General features: G+C 37.3%; 1 protein-coding gene across 1 annotated transcript in view; it reads left to right on the forward strand.

Moving 5' to 3' along the window:
- The window catches only part of xkr6b (XK, Kell blood group complex subunit-related family, member 6b), a 71,783-nt gene extending 59,170 nt beyond the window's left edge, over positions 1-12,613 (forward strand). Inside the window, exon 2 of the mRNA XM_041188333.1 lies at positions 7,192-12,613. Within this exon, the coding sequence (XP_041044267.1) occupies positions 7,192-7,249 (58 nt within the window). The 3' untranslated portion in view covers positions 7,250-12,613. The remainder of the gene's footprint in view (positions 1-7,191) is intronic.
- The last annotated feature ends 426 nt before the right edge of the window (positions 12,614-13,039 follow it).

Consider the following 13,039-nt stretch of genomic DNA (forward strand, 5'->3'; position numbering starts at 1 on the left):
GGAGGCCGAGATGAATCACTCACTTGGCACTTTTGGCTGAAGATTGTTGCAAATGTTTCAACCTTGTCTTTTGCACTGATGTGCTGGGCTCCCCCATCATTAAGGATGGGGTTGTTTGTGGAGCCGCTGCCGCTTCCAGTTAGTAAATTGCCCACTGTCATTATTGACTTGGAGGTAGCAGAACTGTTGAGCTTTGATTTGATCCATTGATTGTGGGATTGCTTGCTCTGTCCACGTATGCTGCTTCCACTGTTCAGCATGCATGTGACCCTCTATTGTAGCTTCACCAGGTTTGCACCTCATTTTTAGGTTTGTCTGTGCTGCTCCAGGCATGCTTTCCTGCACCCCTCATTGAACCAGGTTGATCCCCTGTGTGCTAATGTTCTCTTTCATGCTATTGACTGCATTTTCTTTGTAGGAAAATATAAATGCAATGAAACTTGGTATATTGTTCAGTTTTCTGTGTTTTCTAGCTTTGACAATTTTCAGTGTTAAGTTGCCAGCTGGATTCAGTGGTAATGCTGCTCATTAAATTATTTAGTTTTCACCAATATCTTCCCACTTCCAGAAAAAGAATCCGGCTCTGCTCATTTGTGAAAAAGGAAATCAGAATTTTGATATTATTGATGTAGGTGCCCATCATTAAGACAAGCTAAATAAACAAATCCTAACACAATTTGTTCTTACAGCTCTGGTGATTAACCATTGTGAATATTCATACTTTAAAAAAATTAAACACAATTATGCCAATTCAGTTACAGTAAACTCCTTATGTGGGGAGAAATAATTATTTTCTCAGCTGAAATTGTTAATGTCTAAAATGAAATTTTAAACGTTGTAAAAACAAAAGTGCTATATGCATTTTCACCAAGTTCTTAAATTGACCTTTTGAGTTATCTTCTGTGTTTTCACCTTAATTAAACCTTTTGCCAAGAGTCTAGGCTATGACGCGCGTCATTGAATTGGCAGGATAGGTTGAAGTGGTTAACAAAGCATTTGGGATCCTGGGCTTTGTAAAAAGAGGCATATATAACACATATATAACACATAGGCAAGCAAGTTATGATGATTTTTTAATTAAACACTGGTCCGGCCTCAACTGGAGTATTGTGTCCAATTTTGGACACTACCTTAGGAAGAATGGGAAGCCTTTTGAGATGGTGCAGCAAAGATTAATGAGAATGGTTCCAGAGATGAGGGACTTGAGTTACATGGATAAATTGGAGAAGTGACGGTTCTTATTCTTAGAGAAGAGTAGGCTGAGAGGAGATTTGATAGAGGTGTTCAAAGTCATTAGGGGCCTAGACACATAGAATCTATTCTGTTCCCATTGTTGGAAGGGTCAAGAACAAGAGGGTACCAATTAAAGATGTTTGGCAAAAAGAACCAAAGGTGATATGAGGAATCCTTGTTAAGCAGTGAGTGGTTAGGACCTTGAATGTTATGCCTGAAAGGGTGTGGCAGCAGATTCAATTGTGGCTTTCAAAAAGGCAACTGGAGAGAGAATATTTGCAGGATTCTGGGAAAGGGCCAAAAGCTGGCATGAGTTCAGCAGGCCACATAGTCTTGTGCTATAATCATTCTATAATCCTGTGACTTGATATTTTTGCCAAGAATTATGACTGCCAACTGAAGACAATTCCTACACCCTAAGCACCTGAGATATTTGCAGTTTCCCATGTTGCATCAGCAGAATTTGTCACTCCAACTATTTTAAGAAAAGCTAGATGGGAAATCTCAAAAGCTTTCTTCAGGTTAATTTTGTCCTGAGCCAACACTGTAGCAATATTTATGTTTCTGAAATGATTTGAATACACACTGGATGATGAATTTGATTAGATTTTCAACTAAACTTGGAAAATTTTGTAAAGGTAAAAAACTATCAAACTAAGGTAGGCAAAGGAAGAAAGAGAGAAACAGACATTGTTTTAATTCATCCTCATGAATTTTTCCCCAAATTAAACACATGAATTTTGAAGGCTTCTTGGGCAAAGTTCTGATTAACATAACTTATATTTTGTTACCTTAAAAAAAAGTAAACATTCTAATTCGAAACAGACACTCATCCACACCCAATCAAGAAACATCTGAATTCAATATTTGTGGAGTCCCATACCTTGCCTTCTCCCACTGTTGTGATGCCTATCCCTTCCCATTCTCGTCACTGTTGACAGAGGATTTATACCCTCCACCTTTTTTTGTATCAAATGTCATCTAGGTCCTGAACTCCAGCATTCCCACCCCAGTGCTGCCAAATTCCAGGATCTCCAATTATGTGCTACCAAAGACAGGGTTGTCCGATGAAGCTGCACCAAGCATCCTCCTCAGCATTTTCTTCTGCTGTGAATTCTTGGCTTTAAAACATGAAGGAATTAAAAATTAATTCTGTAGGTAAAATCAATGCCATTCATTTGAAGTTTTTAGAAAATAATTGATGGGATGTTGGCTTTCAATCCCAAAAGCCCTAATTAAAATATCCTAGAAAGCATGGAATTTTACATTCAGTCACTGTAAATCAGTGGACCCGATGTTATCCTCTAAGTTAGACCCCTTGGGTCATTGTGAGCAAGGCAGTGCAAATCTTAGACTATCGCTGCAGTTGCACTGTAAAGGAAACCTGAACCCAGAGTCAGGGCCTGACTTACTTCCGAGTGAAGAGTGAGAACCCCTAGAACAAAGAATATCACTCTGCTTCACTTCAGATTCTGTTCAGTTCTTGACATTCAATTTGCACTGCACAGATTTAATGCCATTGTTAAGGTGAAACCACTTCACACATTGGTGATCTTGCTGTATGTATATACTGCTCTCAGATTAATATATTTCAACATTAGACTTGCGTGCCAGACCCTATTGACTTGCGAATTCAATTTTAAAGAAACATACAGGTTCTGATTTATGCATGCACGATTAAGTCATTTTTTTCAATAAGACAATAATAAACTGTAACAGGAAAGCATGTTTTAAAATGGTGCAAATGTGTCAATAACCTGTCTTGTTTTGCTGAGATTATAAGCATATTTTAGGCTGGTACTAATTTGTGCAAAAAATCTGCCCTGCTTAGCTTAGTATTTGGTGTGACTACTTTGCCAATATTTTTCCAGATGTTTTTAATGCAAGCATGATTAATGTAAGGATTAACTGTGTTACAACAATAGAAGGAATACAAATTGAGAGACTACATCTCATAGTGCAGTCTTCATTCTAAAAAAATAAAAACAAGACCATGTCAATACTGACTCAAAGAAGAAAGTTAGTTTTATTTCAGAAGACCATTACTGTAGCTAGGTACAAAAACACATCACAGCTTAATCTGTTTACTGACAACCCAGTATCCAAAAAGATATCAGAACAACAGTTAGCGATTTGCTATAGTATATAAACAATGAAGTCTCAGTGAATCCATTCTTACCTGTGGACACTCTGTAGTAAGGTGGTGATGTCCCGTTTCAGCAAAACACAGCCCATCACCTTTCTTGATTTTGATTTCATGTGAATTTGCTTTGCATTATCCAAAACAAGGTTTCGTTGTGATTTGAAGTTCAAATATATTATTAGCTATGGTTTCATCTTCCATTATACGAAGACCCACTGGCTTCATTGATCTTAATTACAGCAGCTGATGTGTCCTGTTGGTACAGTGCTACACTGTTCCACAATGTTGTTCATTGGGGAACTAGTTATTGCATGTACATAAATCAGCCATGTCCATTTCTGCATGAGCAGCAAGGCTGACATATGTTATGCATACTTTGCTAATTTCTCTCAATTGAGCTTAGGCTTATGTATGTTGTAAAAATCTGTTGCAGATGGTCAAAAAAGTGCCTCCTTTCAAAGGGTTCTCCCAGTTGACATTTAATTTTCTGTGACCCATTTTCTGTCTCCATCAGTGGTTTGGCTGCAACTTACATGCCAGAAATATGATCGTGTGAAGTAATACATTTATCGTGGTGACATTTCTGTGCTATTCACGTAAGGATAGTTGTGCACTTCTCTTGCTTTTAAAACTAAAAATGTTTTGCTACGTAATGTTGTGATTAGAGAGAATATCTGTATGGTGTTTAGATTTTAACCTAGCCAACTTGCTACTATTGCCATGGTTAAGTCTTTGCCAGAATTTGAAATTGAAACTTCCTATGTAAATGTTCAAAGTTGAAACCCTGCCTGTAATGTGATTATAGTCTTTGGTACATAGGTGTTACTGTGGAGTGAGTTTCTGAAGTTTTCCTCCAGCTCTGTCATTCTTCTGAAAAAAAGCTTCATCACCAACTAACTGTGCAGTACCACGAGCAATTTAGTAGCGCACACAAGGTTTAATATCATTGTCAAATGTTTGTGAGGGTATTTTCATTTAAAACACCTAAGCATGAGCTACATGCAGTGGGCCTCAGCAAAGGAGAAAAGTTTGTAGTTGAACCTTTGTGCTGAAAGAGGTTACATTGAATAAGTTTTTAAGCTATGAGTAGCCATTTAAATGGATATATCTTCTTGACGCTACCAGAAAGTCGGGCTATTGGGCTTTGTGAAGAGGCATGAATTAACCTGTATACCCCAGAGAAATAAAATCTTCAAGTAACATAAATATGCAATGAAGAGTAATGAAGTGATTTTTCCCTTATTAGAAATCCAGATATGTTTTTGCAATTTTTAATTTCTGAAAATTTGATGCCACCACTGCAAAGTTCTTAATATGGACAATGAGTTGTCACATGAATTATTCTGCAGTTGTTATACCTTGTAATATGCAACAATTATTGGGGAGGAGGAAGAGAAGGAGTATATCGAGAACTGATTTGTGAACTTACACAGATGTGACTTTGTAATAGAAACTCAGCAATTTTTTTGTATTTCAATTGGCTTTATTTTGTACAAATTGTACATATTGATTGAGGTTTAGTCTAGGCTGAATCTGCCTCTAATTTAGAATTCTGTAGCTTCACCAGCTTCAGCTTAGCCTGCTTCAGGGCAGCAGCCTACCTGTAAGTGTCTCTTTACTGCACCCAAAAGGGATCTGGACACACCTCATCCAGACTTTTTAGACCTTTGGCAGTCTGAGTACACATCAGAGTAGCAAAAATTAATGTTGTTCCGTTAATGAATACAAAACCAGTGCTGATTTCAGTGTTGTAGTTTAGTTTTATTATACTGCATCAGAATAGTAATGGAAATGATTACAAAGTTTTTGAAGATTGTGAGCAAGAACAAAACCAATGGAAATGAAGATACTTTTTGTTTTTTCTCTCCTTCCCTTTCAAACATATTTCAGTGATTTCCATTGTTCTCTGTTTTTAATTTGATTAGCTGATGATGACTACACAGATGCCAGCTGTTCTCTTATATCTTTGTTTTGTTTTAACACATTGCATGTTGCAAGTAGGATGCCATGAACCTCATCCACTCCTCTCATGCATACTTTCCAGCAAGGCACCCTAGAAAGAAAGACAAATTTGCATTTATATAGCACTGTTCACATCCTCAGGATACCCCAAAGTGCTTTGTAGGCAATGAATTTGCTTTTAAACCGTAGTCATTATTGTTATTTAAATGTATTGGACATCAGTTTGAATCCGAGATCTCAACTGTTTTTACAATCTGTACAGAGATGTTCAGCCACCTAGTAGCATCCAAGTTCTGCTCCAGCTGAAATTAGGTAACCTAGTATAGACCAAAAGTTGAACCCTCGGTCTTTCTGGCCTGTGTGGATTATTGCTGTGCTGGGCAGCCCTTTTACCAACTAGACCATAGTGAGAGCACTTCGTTCTGTTTGAAGTTCCACTTGAGTATTACTGCCTCAGATGCTCCTCTGCCCCACATTGCATCTGCATTTTTGATTTTAATGAAATTTTAAACTCACCTGTGCTATTCTGAACCATCTTGGTTCCTTGTGGAGTCATATTAGGTTTTTCGATGGAAGGTACAATTGTAATCTGACATGGATGTTTGTGCTTTTTGAGTGATGTTACGTTTTATATCTGCATATGTTGCATATTTTATGCATTTACCTGGTATCCTGGTGAAATTAGAAGATAACAGTTCCACTCCCTTCCTCATGCATATTTGCCTTCTCAGTTATAAGTGAAACTAGAAAGTTGACTGGCAAAATGTTGTTAGAAGCTGATTGGATGCAAATTGAAAAATCAGTTACTGCTACAGAATATCCAGAGAGCCAACTCTGTACATGGTTACCTTTTGGGAATGATATTTGAAAGTTTTTTAGGAGACGACATATATGGCAGAAAGTGTAGTATATTGAAGAATGTTCTCGTGAGAATGTTGTAGCACGTGCCATCTATCTTCTCTGGCATCCTCGTATCTGTGTGCTTGACTTTGCCAGTTGCTCATTAAAATACTGCCCTGAAGTAAAACCTGTACAGTTGTGTATTAATTTAAGATGGTCAATTCACCACTCTGGTGGCAAGTTCAGTTTTGCAGCATGAGCTGGATTCTGGTTTGTGGAATCCTGTTTTGTGACGAGTTGTCGTCTTGTTAGTTGGGATACTTCATAGATGACGATGTGTCACAGCCTGCATTGTGGTGGGGTGGGCAAACCAACCTGATTTGTTTCAGCAGCAACTACGATAATGCATGCCTTATAATAGCTAATCACAATATGGCACTAATTTTGAAGCTGTAGGTTTGCATAGCTAGCTCAGAGTTGCTTGGTGCTTAAGAGTTTGGAGAAGAAGGGAGAGCTGAACCTGGTGGTTGGAAAGATTTCATGGAAAATTTTAAAGTTGACTATTTTAATACTTTACAGTATTTATGAGAGGTATCAATGTAATTGAAGTTGCATAAAACTACAACTCATTTAAAGCTTGAGTTTCTTGTTTTTATTATCCATTTTTGGTTGGTTTCTAAATTTATTTCAGATGAGCCTTTGCAAATGGGACTTGAAGTTGAGTGAAAGCTGCTGTGTATGTGCCCACATTGATAATATAAAACAGGCTTATTTTGCCACCAAATATATGGAAAGCACATGTGGCTATTCGCTAATAGTGATGTTTTTCACTTTAGACAAATGTATTTTTGTGAATTGCTTCCCTGTAGAAACATTTTGTAGCGTATGTATTTTCATTCATACATCTTAATTTTAACATTATTTTTATTTGTTTTAATTTGTCATTTTAACTATTTCCTATGCTAAATTCATTTTAATTAATGTTTTTGTTTTTCCTTTTTCTCTCCTTTCAGGTTTTACAGAGTTTCACTGATGTCCACTCATAAGAACATGATGGCCATATTGTTTTAAAAGTGCAAGTGTTCTAGGTTGTACAAGATGTTCAATGGCTTGAGCATTCTGTAGTTGTAATTGAGGGTGTAAGTAGTTAACATTCAGAAATTGTACATCTTACATTCCAGCAGTAAATAATGTAATGATCCATAAATGTAAAAAAAGCCTTTATTAGTTCTCTACACAAATTGACATATTTCTCTGGCCCTTTTAGAATTTTCACCCTGATAATTTAATTTAGTTTTTTGACCATATCTAAGAACTTTTTAAAACTGAGTGGTTGGACAATTCGGGCAGCATCATGGGCTACATAAACTTAAGAAGCCAATGAACAATTTTCCAAAGTGACCCAAATTTAAAACTTCTAGAGCTTGGTGTTGCAGTGCAAATTCTGAACCTCATTTCTCTGGTTTTTGAACCTTTCACTTTCCTTTGTAACAGTCCACAGTTCCAGATAGAACAAGCAAACAGGACAGTTAATTAGAAGCTCTAATTCCTTTTGTAAGGAATTTTAGAAGGTAGTTGGGTGGTATTTTTAACCTAAGAACTTGGGAGTTAGTTAGTTTTCTTTCCATTTTCAAAACCACTAAGGGTGAACCTTTCCAAATGTGATCCAGAGTTACAATGAAGTCAGTCAGATGTTGTAGGTGTTGTATGGACTTACTTTCTTTTGTAAAGAAGTTTTGATTGATCAAAGCATGCAAAGATTAGTTTAGAAGAAATTGTCACTGGTAGCTACCTTTTTTCAGCTGTATAATGGTTTTATGGACAAAGTATATGATTATATGAAGTTGTATAATTGATTCAACAGCTGCAAAATTGTGATTGCTTAAAAAAACTCAAAGTTGCACATATTTTAGAAAAACAACTTTTTTTTCAGAAGTCACCTGTAACACATAAAAGGATGATGAATTGCATCTGCTTTGAAATGAAAGAAACATCCTACAGATTAACAGACTTCTTTGAGTTCAATCACTCGTTGCAAAAGCAGAAAGACCTATACAAAATTTGCTAATTTCTAAACATTATTACAATTCCTGCAGAAGTTTAAAATATTGAAGACACTCAACTTTGACTATCCAATGCTAGCCACTTGTGAAAGCATGTTATTTATTCATTAGTTAAATGTAAAACTTGATTGCCTGTTTTCAACGTTATTGGCAGTTGCAGTCACAAGGAAAAAGTGAGCAGCGTCAAAATTCGGATAGCCAGGGAGTGAAGGATAGAATGCTGGAACTTGATCTTTATTTTGTTACTTTTATTTTATTTATACAGACACACATTGCATACTATGCACTTCCAACAAAAAAATCATCTTTCAGTCTGCTCCTCTCTAATATCCACCCCTTGAAAACTGTTAACACTCAATTGATACAAAATTAACAGATTCCCTTCTCTCTCTCCAAATACGATGTAAAAAAGTAAATTATATGCACAACCAGAATTTCAAACAATTTGATCCTTCATGTCTCTCCACAATTCAATAAGATCATGGCTATTCTTCTGCCTCAATTTCATCTTCCCACCATGTCCTCAGATCCTTTGGTAATTGATCTTGGCCTTGAATATACTCAGTGACTACATTCACAGCTCTCGAGGAAAGAGAATTCCAAAGATTCACAGCACTTTGAGTGAAGAAATTTCTCCTTGTCTTCATCCTAAATTGCCAACCCCTCATTCTGAGACTGTCACCCTTATCTCTCTTAACTTTTGTAAACTCCTCTTCAAGTACATCTGCATCTTTTAGCAGGACTTTTAACTGTTAACAAGTAAGGTGGACAAATTGTCAATGCAAGTTTAAGAATTTTTTCCCCTCATTTTCATCACCTGACTCCATTACTACTTGGCTAAAGCTCTGATGAGAAACTTCAGATTTTGTCAAGAGCATACAATAATGTCCCGACTGGGTAAATTGCAGATCAGATGGTTTCCGAAAAATAATTGCCTTGTCATGTTCCATGTCTAGTTTCATTTATGACCTTTTCATGGAAGCTTTTACTCAATAGTATAGGTATCTCACCAAGACTTTGCATCCTCCAACAATTTCACATAGAATCTCTGCTCTTTTGTAATCACCAAACCTAAAGTAAGTAATACTTCTATATTTCTCAACCTTGTGTCGACTAACACTACTTTTTAAATTAAAACATTTTAACCAGTCTATGGTGTTGCTTGTCTTCTGACCCCACATGCTCTGATCTTGTCATTAGTCCACTATGTGGTGTTTTATTGAAGGCGTTTTGAAAGTCCAGATGTTGCATCTACTGGATTATCCGTGTCTATTCTTTCTATTACCTTTCCAAAGAATTCAATAAGCGTGGTCAAATTTATCCTTTCCTTTAGAAATCTGTGCTAATCACCTTTTATTATACTTCGTAGTTTCTGCTCGTTTTCCTATATGATCTTTTAGTAAAGATTCCATCATTTTCCTATCACCAATGTTAAGCTAACTGGACCATAGTTCTCTGAACTATAATATTAGTTGATCACTTGCCCTATGGAGCTGTTCCATTTTTCTAAATAAATTTTATATCTACGTAATAATGACTCTACTATCTTTGCCCTAGCATATGAGTTTTATGCTCCCTAAGTTTGATTAGTTGTCCACCCACCCTTTCTGTCTCAAATATCTTTATATATTTTTTGATATCTCACAATAGCAAACTGAAATGTCTGATTCTCTGCTCCCATTGACCATCTTGTCCAGTGTTCTCATCTGATGTTAATCTATCCAACCTCTTCTTTATTCCTTTCATCTTTTCCAATACTGTGTTCACCCTTGCCATTTTGTTTTGCAGGTCCTACTGGCACATTAGCAATTGTTCCTTTTCTCAGCATTTCCCTTTAGAATGTTTGATCACTCATGAGCAAGAGTCATTAAGACTCCATTATGGATGATTGTATTGACATTGGCACTGACAGAAAGATGACTCATGGTTAGCATTCAATGTTCCTTAAAATTGTCTCCCTGCTAGGCAAAGCATTTTGCTACTTGCCTTACCCAAGCAGCTACAGAAATGTTATGGCCTTTATCTCTAAGTTATACCTTTGGCCTGTTCTCCTCGTTTTCTCGAAGCCACACACGTTTCATGTAAAATCTTTATCTTTTAAAGAACCTCAAACCCAATGCTAATTTCCTCTGAGCTGCCTTCCTCCCTCTTCCCTTAACCAGCAACTCCTCAACATCAGTGATTTCAATCTTCAACTAAATGTCACAGTTCAATTTCCAAATGATTCACCTGCCACTTGATAGCAACAGCACCACTGTCAACTTGCTTAATCGCTCCCTCACCAATGTTTTTGACACCCCTCGTTTCCAGTAATATGGTTACTGTCTCCCACCTTTCTTATTCCCACAATACAATCTCTTCTTCCCTCAGTGGAGCAAACTTGAACAAACCTGGCATACTTCTGGCCAAGGCATTAATTGCAAGATCTGACTTGACTACATGAAGGATAGCAGTGCTTCACTATCCCCAGCTGATACTGCCTAAGATTACAGGATTATTCTGGAATCCAATCTCCATGACCAGCTGGCTCCTTAATCTGCCCACTCTCTCCATCCCCATTAGACATCCAATTGTGAGGTGCCCATGGATTTTCTCATTACCAAAATTGAGAGACAAATGAGCATACGAATTAGAAGCAGAAGTAGGCCATTCAGCCCCTCGGGCCTGCTCCACCATTCAGTAAAATCATGGCTGATCTGTTTTGAATTCCACATTCCCATCTACCCTAGAGACCATTCATATACCTGTCTTGAATTCATTCTCCTGTTCCTCCTAATTTCCTACCAACTCTAGCCTTATCTTTCTGTCTTTCCTTCCCTATCTCTCCCCTCTCTTTCCCATAAAGCTCTTGTATCCATGAGGTCCATCTCTTGCTTCCTTTGTCCCTTCCTTAATCAACTTCTTGATCACTCAACTTGCACCCAATCAAATGCTGGTTTTTATTTACATGCTACCAGCCTGAATCTTGTCAGTGCAACTCTAGCGGTGGTTTGTCTTCCCTCTTCTGTATTGTCATATCCAGAGACCAGCAAGGACCCACTATGTGCCATCTCCACTTCCTCATCTGAATACTGCCTCGTGGTGACATCAACTGTAGGCATGGAGTCAGCTTGACTTGGTGCTGGTAATTTTTTTTATTCATTCACGGGATGTGGGCTTTGCTGGCTGGGCCAGCATTTAACATTCTTGAACCTGTTGTTTGCTGCTCTTTGCCAACTTAATTGACAACCACACTTGAATGAGCCTTCAGTCCAACATGAAGGAAATAAAAGTCATTATCTCTGGTCCCTGCTGCAAGCTCCACATCCTTGCCTCCTCAGGCATTATATTGGGCTGAAGCAGGCCATCTGTAGCTTTGTTGTCCTGCTGAATTCTGAGTCAACTTTTAAACTCCATATCCTTTCCATCAAAATCGCATTACACCCACAAATGCACTGTCCCACTGAAGCCAGTCTGATGTTGAAACCCTGAAACATGTCTTTGTCACCTCCAGACTTTACTACTCTAATGCTAGTTTCCGATCTTCTACATTTTTAAACTTTCAATTTTTGCCAAACTCTCCTCTCTATCCTTTCCCACACTAGTCTTTTTCTCCAAAGCCCCATCCTTGTTGACATTGATTCTTTATGACATTTTCCCACTTTATCCTTGAAATTTCCTCCATCCCAATCCTACCTATCATCTCCCTTCTTGGCTCTGCATTGTTTTGTGGCATCTGAAGTGCTATGGGATTCTTTCTTTATAAAACAAGTCATTAGCTTCACCTCATTGATCCAACATAGTTCTCCTATTTGATACTGGATGACAATAAAACTGCAGAGTTCTTATCTAGGTTTTGAACCCCAACTGCATGGGAGAGGAGGACAAGTGACTCTCTTTTGTTTGAAATGGGAGGGAATAAAAGCCTATGCTTAAAAAGAAAACAGGTGGGTGGGAGATCTTGGGGATGAATCATTCTGAGATGTTTTGGAGCCAAGAAATGAAGAAGCTCAAATAAATGAGGGCGGGGAAATGATCAAAATTCCATGCCCATTGGCCAATGTTATACGTTAACTGCACAAGTTTGATTTTACAGGAAGAAGCTTCTCTGAACATACAGCAAATGTCAAAGTTGGAACTTCACACGGATGGATTTCTGTGGGAGGTGTGAAATTACAGGAGGGCTAATATGCAAATGTGTGTAATTAACAAGTATACTATTTTCAGGTTGGAAGACAGGAGCTTGTTTATGAAGGATATAATTCATTTTGTACTCAGACGAGAGTTTTAGAAGAGAAAAAAAATAACTGTTCAGTTTTTTGAGGAGCTTAATAGATTGTAGAATGGGCTATGATACTGAATATTCTGCAAATAAAGAAAAAAATCAATTGTTGCTTTGCTTCATTTTATTGCATTTGAAAATCTCAGTTGTAAAGAAAACCAAGAGCATAACAGGAGCTGGTAAAGTAGAAATGAAGGAGATAAAAGAAGATTTAAAAAATGACAGTAAGTACTGCTGGGGAGAGTTTAATTTGTGATTCGAAAACATCATTCATAAATTGCAGTCTCATGTTGATTGTGTGCACAAATAAAGATTACTTCACTTGAAGATTTATATTCTGTTACATTGTGTCTGGAAACAGAAGAAACTTGCATGTTAACCAAAACTGATATAAAAACTTTTTAGGAAACCCTATTCACTGCTACTTAGTTCATGCCTGCTTTTTAGCTGCTCATTTTTTTTGTGTTTGGAAACATAAACCTTAACTCCCTTGTATTTGAAGGTAAGTGTTGTTAAATGTTTCATCCTCAATAAAAG

Source organism: Carcharodon carcharias, chromosome 5, assembly GCF_017639515.1.
Source record: "Carcharodon carcharias isolate sCarCar2 chromosome 5, sCarCar2.pri, whole genome shotgun sequence".
In the NCBI taxonomy this organism is placed as follows: Eukaryota; Metazoa; Chordata; class Chondrichthyes; order Lamniformes; family Lamnidae; genus Carcharodon; species Carcharodon carcharias.